The 14270-nt window shown below is 52.3% G+C and overlaps 1 protein-coding gene across 1 annotated transcript in view; it reads right to left on the bottom strand.

Annotated features, from left to right (window-relative positions):
* LOC122932918 (gametocyte-specific factor 1-like) overlaps positions 1-14270 on the bottom strand; it is a 171172-nt gene that overhangs the window by 90799 nt on the left and 66103 nt on the right. The window contains exons 4-5 of the mRNA XM_044287596.1: positions 8357-8483; positions 218-298 (exon numbers count right to left, since the gene is read on the bottom strand). Coding sequence (XP_044143531.1) covers positions 218-298; positions 8357-8483 — 208 coding nt within the window. The remainder of the gene's footprint in view (positions 1-217; positions 299-8356; positions 8484-14270) is intronic.

Here is a 14270-nt window from a genome sequence, read left to right as displayed (position 1 = left end):
AGGGGTCCGGCTATCAGTGACAGCCGGACCCCTGCTGCGGATTGGGCGGCGCATATCCTGCACCCGCCCGATGCATAGTTCCAGTGCACACAGCGGCTTCCTGGGACTCAGACCACGCTGATGTGATAATGATGACATGTCCCGAGGATATCGGTCATCATTATTTTTCTCAGACCACCACCTTTAAGCAACACAATTAAATAAATGTCTTCAATACCATTGTCCCAGTTCTCATCACACGGAGGAGAGTTCCATCGACTCGGGCTCACATCTCTCTTGTACATGCTCTTTTCATCAACTGAAAACAATGACAACAGCATTAAAAACTGTAATGAGGCATACAGTAACAGACAGCTGAAAATTCCTGAAGTTGTAAGGTCCCTTTCACACAAGCGAGTTCCACATATTGGACTCTGAGTGCGTCAGCAAGAGCACCCATTCTGACCTCTCGGCAGTGGAACTCACTTGTGTGAAAGGAGCCTAACACAGGTTATCTACCAAGAGCAAACATACATCTGAGATTTCCACAATCGCTCAAACTGTTAATATAAAATACTAATGAAAAATTAGCATCTGCAGCACTCTACTGCAACCGGTCACATGGTTGTCATCTATTAGGAGACAGAGCCTTTCCCTGTCACTGCCCGCTAGTAGCACAAAGAAGCACTACTACACATATTTACGGCAGTTGCACAGATAGCTGAGCCTCTAGGTGTAATTGCAACGCCCTCGTTGCACCTAGAGGCTTATTTGCATATATTAAAATATAATTTTCCCTTTGCAATGCGGGCACATATGAACATGGGACCAACACTGATGTCTTCTGCTGCTAAGCGCGCAAGCAACAGGTCAGCCAGCTTCATAGGTACAAATCTGCTGAAGGATGTCCTTTAACATATAACTTTTTTACTGGACTGCAAGCATAGTCTACCACTCTTTTTTTTAGTGCAGCAGGCATCATGGCCGGCAGGTCTCTGCTGTTTCAAACAGCAGAGACCCGCAACTAATTACCGCGAGTGGCAATAACACCAATCACGGTAATTAAAGCTTTTAGATGCTGTGATCAAGTGAGATCACGGCATCTAAAGTGTCAAAAACCCTTGTGGCCAATGAGGATGCCGGTAATTGATTTAAATGTGCTCAGCCTTGCTGAAGAGGCTGAGGACATTCATGCTGCAATTCTTATTTTGGCCAACATAACAAATGAGCAATAGTCAGTAATAAATGCATTTAAAAAAATCCATGATTCTTCAAAATGTAAAAATAAAAAATGGATTTTGTACGCTCATATATGAGCTGCAAAATAATGACAAAAAAGTATTAATTTTTTTTAGTTTAAATCACCCCCCTTTCTGTATAATAAAAAATAATTATCTAAATAATAAAAAATATAAACATCATGGGTATTACCAAGACCGAAAACGACCATACTATCATAATATAAAAATATATTTCTCATACGGCGAATGGCATAAAGCAGGGATGGGCAAACTGCGACTCTCCAGCTATTTTAAAACTACAACTCCAAGTATGCCCAGTCTGACTACAGCCATCAGCAGGGCATAATGGGATTTGTAGTTTTACAACAGCTGGAGAGCCGCAGTTTGCCCATCCCTGGCGTAACGGAAAAAAGGGTCAGAATTGACAATTTGCCATTTTTTCATTGCTTCTCTTACCCAAAATTTTTTTAAAAAGTGATCAAAAACTCACACACACTCCAAATGGCATCAATAAAAACTACAGATTTTCGTGCAAAAAAAAAAAAAAATTAACCCCCACACAGCTCAGTAGATCTAACCATAAAAAGGTTATGGGAGTCAGAATATGGTAAAGTAAAAAAAAGGAGATTTTTGTATAACTTACCAGTTAAATCTCTTTCTCGCTCTTCCTTGGGGGACACAGACCTTGGGTATAGCTCAGCTCCCTAGGAGGCGTGACACTAAGTAAAACTGTTAAGCCCCTCCTCCATCAGCTATACCCTCAGGGTGGAGATAGAGGCTACCAGTTGCGTGTCCAAGTAGTGAAAGGATAACAACCAATAACGGAAACAACCAGCCAGCAACCCAACGGGGCGCCAGACCATAACCCTGTAACCAAACACAGAAGGGTGGGTGCTGTGTCCCCCAAGGAAGAGCGAGAAAGAGATTTAACTGGTAAGTTATACAAAAATCTCCTTTTCTCGCCCATTTTCCTTGGGGGACACAGACCTTGGGACGTTCAAGAGCAGTCCAAGAAGGGAGGGACCACAAACCCAAGGCGGAACACCACCAGAGCATCAGGAAACCGCTGCCTGCAAAATCAGGCGGCCCAAAGCAGCATCCGCTGATGCATGCGTATGCACCCTATAGAACTTTGTGAAAGTGTGCAGAGAGGACCAAGTGGCTGCTTTGCACAACTGTTCAGCCGAGGCCCGATGCCTCTGCGCCCAGGATGCTCCGACTGCTCTGGTGGAATGAGCAGTGACGCCGAAAGGCGGAGGTCTGCCCTTGGCTCGATAAGCCTCAGACACCGCCAGTTTAATGAAACGGGCAATAGCCACCTTGGAGACCGCCAACCCTTTGCGCGAACCCTCCGGAACCACAAACAGGGAGTCCGTGCGCCGAAAGGACCCGGTGACCTCCAAGTAAATCCTCAACGCCCTGACCACATCCAGACGGTGCAGTTCCCGTTCTCTGGGGTGGGAAGGAGAGGGACAGAGCGACGGAAGGACGATGTCCTCATTGATGTGAAAGGCGGAGACCACCTTTGGCAGGAAAGTCGGGACAGGCCGAAGCACAACCTTATCCTGGTGGAAGATCAGGAAAGGTTCGGAGCAAGAAAGAGCCGCTAACTCCGACACCCGTCGGAGAGACGTGACGGCCACAAGAAAGATGACCTTGCAGGACAGAAGGCGAAGGGAGACCTCCCGTAAAGGCTCGAAGGGGGCTGATTGGAGCGACGAGAGCACCACATTCAGGTCCCAGGAAGGAACTGGAGGGCGGTACGGCGGAACAGAGTGAGCCACCCCTTGTAAAAAGGTCTTAATTGGCCCTAGAGGGGCCAGGGGACGCTGGAGAAGATTAGACAGCGCCGAAATCTGACCCTTCAGAGAACTGAGGCACAGCCCCAGGTCCAGACCCGACTGGAGGAAGGACAGGATTGTGGGAAGAGAAAACCGGAGAGGTGGGATGCTCCGGGACTCACAGAACCCCAGATAGGACCTCCAAACCCGATAGTAGATCCTAGAGGATACGGGCTTACGAGCCCGGATCATGGTGCGGACTACGTCCGCGGAGAAACCCCGTCGCGTTAAGACGGCGGTCTCAATAGCCACGCCGTCAAACTTAGCGAGCCTAAATGCTCGTGGAAGATCGGTCCCTGAGAGAGAAGGTCTTCCCTGGAGGGCAGTGGCCACGGTGCGTCTGCCAACAGCAACATTAGGTCGGCGTACCAAGACCGGCGGGGCCAATCCGGGGCGATTAGAATCGCGGGGACGCCCTCTGCCGCGATCCTCCGATGAACCCGTGGCAGGAGGGGTAAAGGAGGAAAGACGTACAGAAGGGAGAATTCGCGCCACGGAAGGACGAGCGCGTCGGCGCTGTATGCCTTCGGGTCCCGTGCCCTGGCCAGGTATAGGGGGACCTTGTGGTTGAATTTGGAGGCCATGAGGTCCACGTCGGGGCGACCCCAGCGAAGACAAAGGGCTTCGAACACCTCTGGGTGCAGGGACCATTCTCCCGGGTCGATGGTGGACCGGCTGAGGAAATCCGCCGCCCAGTTGTCCACCCCCGGGATGTAAATCGCAGATAAGGCCGGCACGTGCGTCTCCGCCCAGAGGAGAATGAGGGTCACCTCTTGCATCGCTGCGAGTGCCTCCCTGATGGTTTATGTATGCCACAGCCGTGGCATTGTCCGATTGGATCCGAACAGGGTGGCCCCTCAGCAGATGGGTCTAGTGTCTGAGGGACAGAAGAATCGCCCTCAGTTCCAGAATATTGATTGGAAGTCTGGACTCCGATAGAGACCAAACGCCCTGGACGGACCGGGGAGGGAAACCCCCCCCCCCACCCCCGTAAGCTGGCATCTGTGGTAATCACCAGCCAGTTCAGTGGAAGGAAGGACTTCCCCCTTAGAGGGATATGCAACCACCAGCCGAGGGAAGCCCGAGCCAGGGGAGGCAGAAGAAAGGTCCTGTCCAGACTCCTCGGTGATTTGTCCCAGGCCGACAGAATTGCCCTCTGAAAGGTGCGGGATCGGAATTGTGCGAACGGCACCGCTTCGAAACAGGCAACCATCTTTCCCAACAACCGCATGCTGGATCTGAGGGAAGGGCGGTGATGACGGAGGAGACTGCGAACCGACCCGCGAAGGGCCAGACGCTTGTCCGACGGAAGGCGGACCTCCGCCAACTCTGTATCCAGGAGCATCCCCAGGAAGATCAGCCGTCTGGAGGGGGTAAGGGAAGATTTGGGGTGGTTGATAATCCAACCGAACCGCGTCAGGGTCTCCAGAGTGAGTTCCACACTGCGGGATGTCTGAGAGAAGGAGGGTGCCTTGACCAGGATGTCGTCCAAGTATGGGAGAAGAAAAACACTTCTTGAACGTAGAAGGGCCAAGACAGGGGCCAGGACCTTGGTGAACACTCGAGGAGCCGTCGCCAGACCAAAGGGAAGGGCGACGAATTGGAAGTGATCGTCCCCCACCGCAAAGCGCAGGAAGCGGTGATGACATGGAGCAACCGGAACGTGGAGGTATGCATCCTGAATGTCGATTGAGGCCATGAAATCCCCTCTTTCCAGGGAGGCCACTGCGGACCTGAGAGACTCCATCCGGAATCTCTGCAGTCGGAGAAAACGGTTCAGGCGTTTTAGGTCCAAGATCGGACGCACTGAGCCTTCCTTCTTGGGAACCACAAAGAGGTTCGAGTAGAACCCCCTGAACCTTTCCGTCGGAGGCACGGGGGCGACGACACCCTTGTCCATTAGAGAGTGAATGGCCGCGAAGAAGGCGGCCACTCGAACGGGATCTCGCGGAGGACGGGATCGGAAGAAACGGTCTGGCGGAATGGACGCAAATTCGATTTTGTATCCGCAAGATACAATCTCGAACGCCCATGCGTCTGAGATGTGGGCCCGCCATACGTTCCTGAATAGGAGAAGGCGGCCCCCCACCCGGGTGGGTGGGGGCGCACCTTCAGGCAGAGGGCTGCTGGCCTGTGGGAGCCCGTGCAGGCTGGGACTTGCGCCAGGTAGGTTGCGTCCGAAAAAACGGCTTCTTGCGTCTATCCTGGGCTGGGCCAGAGGAAGAAGAACTGGCCGCGGGTCTAGACCCGGTGGGCTTGCGAAAGGACCGAAAAACGGGACGAACCAGCGCGACCACGGGGGGTGCCCATTGGCCTGGACTGGGGGAGGTGAGTACTCTTCCCACCCGTGGCCTCTGATATAAGTTCGTCCAGACGGGTTCCGAACAGGCGGGAACCCGTGAATGGTAGGCCGGCCAAAGAGCGTTTGGAAGCGGCGTCCGCCGCCCAAACCTTCAGCCAGAGTTCCCTCCTGACAGAAACTGCCAGGGCAGAGGAACGGGCAATGAGGGCACCCGCATCAAGGGAGGCCTCACAGACGAATTTTCCGGCCTGAACAATTAGTTGGGCTAAGGAACGGAGGTCCTGAACAGGGACGTCCGACCCTAACTCCCGTTCCAGTTGCAAACCCCATTCAGAGACCGCTTTGCCAACCCAGGCGGAGGCAAAGACCGGTCTAAGGGCCGAACCAGAGGCAGTAAATATGGCCTTGGAGAGGGATTCCGTACGACGGTCCTCAACAGACTGGAGGGAAGATCCGTCCTGTACAGGAATAGTAGTGCTTTTGGACAGGCGAGCCACGGGAGGATCAACCTTAGGCGGGGATGTCCACGTGGTCACAGAATCCGCTGGAAAGGGATAACAAATGTCCAGCTTTTTGGGTGTAATAAAGCGGACGTTAGGCCGAGTCCAAGCCTTGGATACCACAGAAGAAAAATCAGCGTGTATGGGAAAAACCTTGGAGGCCTGTTTGGGGCGGAGAAAGGACACGCCGGCCTGTTCAGAGCTGGGGGGGTCATCGTGTAGCTGAAAGGTATCACGGATGCTAGTGACAAGATGCCCCACCGCGGACGCCAATTTGGACGGAAGCTCTGAGTCCATGTCCACGTCCGAATCCGCCAGTTCTCCCTCAGAAAGCGTATCCCTTTGAGAGGATAGACTTGACTGAGCTCGCACGCATGGCGGAGAGAGCGAAGCATCTGGAGAAGATGTGCGCTCAACCCTTGAACGTTTCTGAGTATGCCGGGCCCTGGAAGATTCGCTGGGAGGCAGGGAACCAGTGGGGGCGGCAGAAACGGTAGTCCCAGCGGGTGCGACAGGGATTGTGGCAGCCTGCGGGAGAGGCGGTCTATCCACGAGACGGCCCACTACGTGTGTAAGGCTTTCCACCGCCTGAGACAGAGACCTAGCCCAGTCAGGGGGTTCAGAGGCACCGGGGGGCGTAGCGGGAAGCGGGCCCTGCACCGGGGCCTGACATGCAAGGCAATGCGGCTCAGATTGCCCACGCGGAAAAAGTTCCTTACAGGCGGTACAGGCATGGTACCAGGGTTTGGGGGCACCTGTGGGATCTGACATGCTGAAGTGTGGTTGTACTCTAATATAGAGACCACAAAGGGTTATAGCAGCTATGACCAGGAGGGTTAGGAGAGGGTTAACTGTCCTACCAGTGCCTCAGAAGAACGTCAGGAGATGGCCCAGATCAGCAGCAGCAGAGAAGCAGTGAACAGCAGTGAGCAGCAGAGAGCGCCCACAGAAGCCGAGCGATGTACACAGGAGGTTAGAGTCCCCCACCGTGTCCCAGCTTCCTGTCAGGAGTGAGGAAGCGCGGGAAACCTCAGCAGAAAGCACGGGGAACAAGCTCCGCCCCCTCCAGCGCTTGAAATGTCTCCTGTGAAGGAGAACGTAGCTCCGCCCCCAAAATGACGCGCGCGTAAGCCCCGCCCCCTGCCGGGACCGCTAAGCCCCGCCCCCCGTTCTCGGCGGGAAGGGGGAGAGAGAGAAGAGAAAAATGGAGTCAGCCCCGAATGAGGGGGAGGGGGGGGAGAAAGATAGCAGCGTGGGGGGGAACGGCGTGGGGGTGCTGAGGATGCTGCTGTGCTGCATTGTCCTGCAGATGAGCGCTCAGAATGAGCGACCACGGGTGCCCCCCTTACCCAGAGGGGTAGATGCTGCAGATAGGGACGGGGTATGGGCTGGAATAGCCATCTCACCGTCCGACGTCTTCACCCTCAGTCCTTTCCAGCAGGGTCGCCCCTTCAGCCACTGGCACCGCAGTGGCAGGAAGCTGGAAGAGGGGCTTGGCGTGCGGGCGACCCCCTAGCTGGCGGGATGTAGGGGAGCCATTGCTGCCCAGATCCTCCTATTGCTTCTGTGGGGGAGGCAGCAGTGCAGATAAGTTGGCACTGGCGCAGCTCAACCCCGGGAGAGCAGAGAGGTCTAATGCGTCTCTGGTATCCCTAGGAAAAAATAAAATAACAAAATTAGAAGAAAAAGTAAAAATAACAAGGAGAAAACAGCCCTGCAGTAGCAGGGAGTGTCTTGCCTCCTTGGACACTAAGCTAAAACTGGTAGCCTCTATCTCCAGGCTGAGGGTATAGCTGATGGAGGAGGGGCTTAACAGTTTTACTTAGTGTCACGCCTCCTAGGGAGCTGAGCTATACCCAAGGTCTGTGTCCCCCAAGGAAAATGGGCGAGAAATAAAAATTATTATTCAAAGTTGAAGAAGTTTATTTTTTCACTATTTAGACAAAAAAAAAACTATACATATGTGGCATCGTTGTAAATCGTACTGACCTAGAGAATGTAGGGCAGATGTTAGTTTTGCCGCAAACGGAACGCCATGGGAACAAAACCCATAAAATGGTGGAGGAATTGTGGTTTCCCATTCCATTGGAATTTTTTTTTTTAACTGCTTCCCACTACATTGTATGCCATAATTAATGGTGGCAATAGAAATTACAAATTGTCCCGCAAAAAATAAGCCCTCACACAGCTATGTGAACGGAAATATAAATATATACATATATATATATATATATATATATATATATATATATATATATATATATATATAAAAAAAAAGTTATGGATCAAGGAAGAAAAATGAAACCGCAAAAACAAAAAAACCTCTGGTATCCTAAGAGTTAAATAGGACAAAGTAGGACAAAAATGTGATGCAAAAAGAGCGTAAACAAAGAAGAATGTAAGGTTTGAGACAAGTGGGAATTCTTATATAGCCTACTTAACAATACAAATACTTTGACTAAAGGCATTAATGTTTGCTTGCCATTTGCTTACCGATGTCTTGTTCAATGCAGCTTTTGTCTTCACATCTGGAAATGTGGAAGCACAGGTCACCCCTAGCTACCATATGGCGGGCATTAAAAGGACAGGTGACAAACTGGTTGGCAAGGTCAGTGTGATTCTAAAACAAATAAAAATACTTCATGTTACATATTCTCTCGTTGGAGGGGGAGGAATTTATATTAAAAAAATATTTTAAAAAAATAAAAATAATAAAAAGGTGAGAGGAGGTTGTATATAATAGTAATCTTTACACAGCGCTGTTTTCCACAACGCTTTACAAACAGTTTTGCAAGCGAAGATATGTAAAACGAGATTTTTGTGAACTCACCTGTAAAATCTCTTTCTCGCGTAGTTCATTGGGGGACACAGACCGTGGGTATAGCTGCTTGCTGCCACTAGGAGGCGACACTAGGCTAAGAAGTGATAACTCCTCCCCCGCAGGCTATACCCCCTCCAGCCTGGAGAGAGCATATCAGTTTGTGCCCAAGCAATAGGAGTAGGAGAAAAAAATCAATAATGAAAATACAGTACACAACCCACAACTGACAAACATCAGTCGGAATGCACCAGAACTGAGGACCATACTGGCCCACCAACCGCCAATATGTGCGGCAAACAGAACACTGGGTGGGAGCTGTGTCCCCCAATGAACTACGCGAGAAAGAGATTTTACAGGTGAGTTCACAAAAATCTCGTTTTCTCGCTAGTATCATTGGGGGACACAGACCGTGGGACGTCCTAAAGCAGTCCACGGGGAGGGAAAAAAAATCACACGCCCCTGGAGAAAAAAAAACGCCCTCGAGGATGCGGCATCCGCTGCCGCCTGCAAGATCTTGCTGCCTGGAGCAGCAACAGATGATGGCTAGAAAAGACCCCCGAAAAACTCGGTGAACTTGCCGGAAGACCAAGACGCTGCCCTCTAGAAGCGATGTCTGGAGTAGATGAACCCGAGAAATGACGACCGCTGGACAGCCAGGCCATCACTCCGCTAGGAAGCAACCGACAGGCAGACATCCCAGGAAAAAAAGCATCCCGTTGGAAGACGCCAGCTATGACAAGGACCTCCAAGAAAATCAGGCAGAAAACCCATACAGCGGAACGCGCCAACGCGCCAGATATGGACCAGCAAATCTCCGAGGCCAAAATAGATGGCTGATGGAGAGCCCGCCCTTAAAATACGAGGGAGAAAGAAGAGAAAAACCATGTCCGAGAAGACCCGAAAAGCGGTGACCTTCCGCCAGAAAGAAAATTCTGGCGGAGCACTGCCTGATGCAAATGACAAAGGACAAATGGACGTACAAAAAGAAGAAGAAGAAGTCCCAGAGGGGGGGGCTTGTTTGTTCCTGAAACGCCCCCAGCGATCTACCGATCGTCGGGGCGAAGCCGGTCGTAGACCACAACTGTGGGAGCGGAACCAAAATCCAGGTTCGCAGGATCCTCCTCTGGTTAAAAGAAACCGGTAATGGAAAAAAAAAAAAAAAAAAAAACCATAATTGACATATATTGACTTCCGGGCAGAGACCAAGATAAGAGAATACTCTCCGTGGAAAAAAATAGATCCCGGATTCCATAGCTATACAACCCATTGCCACCGGTCGAGGAGACCGAAGGGAAAAGGTGGTCAGCAGTCCAGCTAGAGGAAGGACAGGAAAGAAAAATAGGGGTGTTCCGATCAAGGAACGAAATCCCTACCAGTGGTGACAAGTGCCACAGGGACTAAGCTACCCAGTCGAGCGCGCCCAAGTAAGGTGCTGATAGCTATGGCACTGACGCCAATGCAAAACCCGAGTTGACGACACAAGAACAATAGTAGTCAGAGCAACGGACAGTTAACAGTAATGAAGACCATTGAGAGGTCAGGGCAAGCCCATTGCCATCAGGGACTGGCACTGTACAGATCTCTTGGTAATGAAATACACCCTTGAGGAGGAGCCCATACAAAGGAAGCTGCCAGAGTAACGCAAAGGCCACACTCCAGCTGAGGAGGATGCCACACCGTACAGGATACCAATCCCAGAGTCGGAAGAAACCGCCGTCTGACGAAGGAACTGTGCAATAGGAATGTTCAGTAGGAACCCTAGCATGTAGTGGAGATGCAAATACCCTTTGTACAGTAATAGCTACCGCCTGCTCCTCCCAGCGTAAAACTGAGGGAGAGGCCTAAGGACACCCAGAAGTAGCATGGAACCAAGCTAACTCAGTCAACCAGAGCCATTCTGAGGCATTCCATCTAAAAAGGGGGCAAAACCAGAGCAACCGCCGAAGCAGTGTCAGGGTAGAACCCCTATCTGAGGGGGCTGACCCACTGCCATGAGTTCGATCTTCGGCCCTTGTGAGAACTACCCTTGCTTTTTTTTTTTTTTTTTTGTCAGAAGTGGGATCTGAACCCACGCCTCCATTTGGAGACCCGAACACCCATACACGGAAGAGATTAACTCTTGAGTCTGGCACATTAGACCACTCGGCCATCCTGACTTAGAGAACACGCTGTAGTAGTCAATGCAGAATGCCAGCAAAACACCCTCACCTAATGAGGAAGAGTGGTGGCCCAGAATACAGAGTCAGTGCAACCTTGGGCTCGCTGGGTCGTAATCCCAACATTTGTATAATGGCGTGCACCCACGCGCTGTAGAGGACCAAGTTCTGACCGACCTGAACGGTGGAGGCCCATAGGGATGGGAATCTAGGGCACCTGAAGAGCTGCTGAGCGACTCCCTTAAGAGAACAAGGAACGACCTATCTGCGCCAACCACCAGTACCAGAAGAGACGGGAGGATACAGTATGGGAGCAGTCCCAGTATCCATATACCTCTAGATGAAGAGTACCAGGCACCAATGGCAACGACTGTTGCCGCGGCCCACCCGTGAAGGAAGCCACGGCATCTAGTGCGGAGGCTTAGTTGAATTAAAGCATGCATAGATGCTCAGTGATTTCCCGTTAGATGTAGAAGGGGGTAATGTCACGACTGTTGAATAGTATTCAGTGGTAGCGCAACCCTCCGTCAAGGAAGGAAGGTAGGGAGATAAACAGAACCGCATCCAACGGTAGTGTAATAACCCCCTCCCTGGAGGGGGTAACGCGTACTGTAAGCACTACCCTCAAAGGAAGTGCAACCACTCCACCCATGAAGGGGAGAAAAATATATAGGGAGTACTGTATCCTGAGGTTAGCGCCAGTACCTAACCTATGGCAGGGGGTAATGCACCCAGTAGGAATTGACCCCTATGGCAGAGAATTACACCCCTATCGAAGAGGATAATGCATACGAATAGTCCCGTTCCCGGTGGGTAGAGAATTCCTCCACCTAAGCAAGGTGGTAATACTTACAGCAAACATTGCCACCCGCGATAAAGCCATAACGCCTCCTATAAGAGAGGCTAATGCATAACGCCAGTACTGTACCCAGTGGAACAGCAATCCATCAACAACCGAAAGGGGAGACGCAAATGGCTGGCACTGACCAGTGCAAGTGCCGTCAGTCCACCTGTGGAAGGAGGGAATACAAAGGGTAAGTACTGTATCCAGAAGCAAAGCAAATGCCGCCTAAGGAAGGGGCAATGCAGACAATCAGTACTGCCGGTAGCATGGATGCAGTCTAGAAGGTTCATATCAGAGTCCGCAGAACTGTTCCCTCAGAACCAACCCTGTCAGAAGGGAGGGTTCTGAATATCACCCTAATGAGGAAGGATGGAGGTGCGGAGGAGACCGAGGAGGAATGTCCTGCTCGTGCGCAGCTCTACCTCTTAGCATCCAGCCATGGCAGTTGCAGGCTGTGACAGCGGTGATATAACCATCAAAACACCCAGGAGGTGGAATCGGCAGCCCTACCTGACCGCTCACAGGATTGTGTGGGCGGTACTCAATCGACCCACAATCCAGGAGGGTGGATTGGGAACTGCCAGAGGTCCTCCATTGGATTGCGCATGTGGATTAACAACCAAATGACCCAAGAGGGTGGATTGGGAATCCAGCAGCTGTGTTCCCCTGGCTTGTGCAGGTGGAGCATTATCAACCAAACGGCCCCGTAGGGCGGATTGGGAATCCTGCATCTGTGTTCCCCCCGGATCCGTGCAGGTGGAGCATTATCAACCAAACGGCCCCGTAGGGCGGATTGGGAATCCTTCAGATGTGCTCCCCCGGATCCGTGCAGGTGGAGTATTATCAACCAACGGCCTCAGCGGGCGGATTGGGAATCCTCAGATGTGCTCCCCTGGATTTGTGCAGGTGGAGCATTAATCAACCAAACGACCCCGTAGGGCGGATTGGGAATCCTTCAGATGCGCTCCCCTGTATTTTTGTAGGTGGAGTATTATCAACCAAACGGCCCCAGCGGGCGGATTGGGAATCCTCCAGATGTGCTCCCCTGTATGTGTGCAGGTGGAGTAATATCAACCAAACAGCCCAACGGGCGGATTGGGAATCCTGCAGATGTGCTCCCCTGCATTTGTGCAGGTGGAGCATTATCAACCAAACGGCCTCAGCGGGCGGATTGGGAATCCTTCAGATGTGCTCCCCTGTATTTGTGCAGGTGGAGCATTATCAATCAAACGGCCCGTATGGCGGATTGGGAATCCCTCAGATGTGCTCCCCTGGATTTCACCTGTGGTGGCCTATACACCAGACGACCCAGAAGGTGGTCTGGGAATTCTTCATGTGTGCATTCTCAACTAAACAGCCCCGGAGGGCGGATTGGGAAACTGTGAGCAATACTGCCCTGTCCAGATAAGACATGGGCCCAGCCCCATACCCCACCACCAGGGTGGACATGCCGGCAGGAAGGGGTTAGGGTTAACTTCCTAATCAAAGGTAATTGGCATGCAGAAAGGGGACACTCAGATAATGCAGTGCCGGCTGCAAACAAACGACTTGCCACAAAGGGTTAACCCAGCTCAGAGGACCAGATGCGGAGCTCAGCGGGGCACCTGGGGGAGGAGCGACAGCTAGTCGGGGAGAATCCGCGCCAAAAGGACGAACCCGCCCCCTCCATAACTGGAATGAAAGTTGCGGCCTAGTAGGCCGCAAAAGCCGGGACATAAAGTTCGGCGCACAGCCGACCGGGCGGTACTGCCGGCCGGTTACCACAGCGGGGCCTGAAGAGCAACCGCCGATGTCTGCCCACTGATTTGGAGGGGGGAGTGTCCACTCTCGCTGCGGGAACCCATCCCGTGCCGCTAAAACAACTGCACGGGCTGAATCCCGGTAGGCCCGAAGAGGAGCCGGGGGCTAAATTTTTGGCGCCGGCCAAACGAATAGCCGGCCGGGAGTGGAGTGACCGGAGCGGCGCTCTGCAAGTGCCCTGGCTGAACATCGGCCGCGGGAGCTCACCCCGCAGGCCGTACAACTGGACCAGAATCTGAGGAGAACCCAGGCCCCCCGTATGGACAGAAGCCCAAACCTACATTGGGCCTGAGGTAATGTGGGGCCCTCACCATGAATGGCCCACCTGAGGAAAAAGGTCCTCCATCTTATGATGAGGTGACCGGGGGGAAGGGAGAAGGGGGAGGGGAAGGGCCGAGGTACTTACCCAATACGGACTACTCACCCCATCTTCATCCTCTTCTCTTCACCCTTTCTCAGAGTACCAGCAGGGTCACCTCTTCAGCCGCTGGCACACGAAGTGGCAGGAGACTGGAATGGCGGAGGGTCTCGCCGGATTCAGGTGACCCCCTTGGCTGGCGGGAAGCAGGGGAGCTGGGCTGCCCTGGTCCACTTTCGTTTCTTGGGGAGGGCGAGCGGTGAGGGATTCCGACACCGGCCTTGCTCCCGGGGTAGACAGAGTGGCTAGGCGACTCTGTTTCCCCAACCTAAAAGAGGAAAAAGATAAAATAATAAAAGTAAGCCGCCCTGCAAAAGCAGGGAGGTCTGCCTCCTACGACACTAAGCTAAAAACTGATATGCTCTCTC

Source organism: Bufo gargarizans, chromosome 3 (assembly GCF_014858855.1).
Source record: "Bufo gargarizans isolate SCDJY-AF-19 chromosome 3, ASM1485885v1, whole genome shotgun sequence".
NCBI lineage: Eukaryota > Metazoa > Chordata > Amphibia > Anura > Bufonidae > Bufo > Bufo gargarizans.
This window is presented reverse-complemented; position numbering and strand designations above follow the sequence as displayed.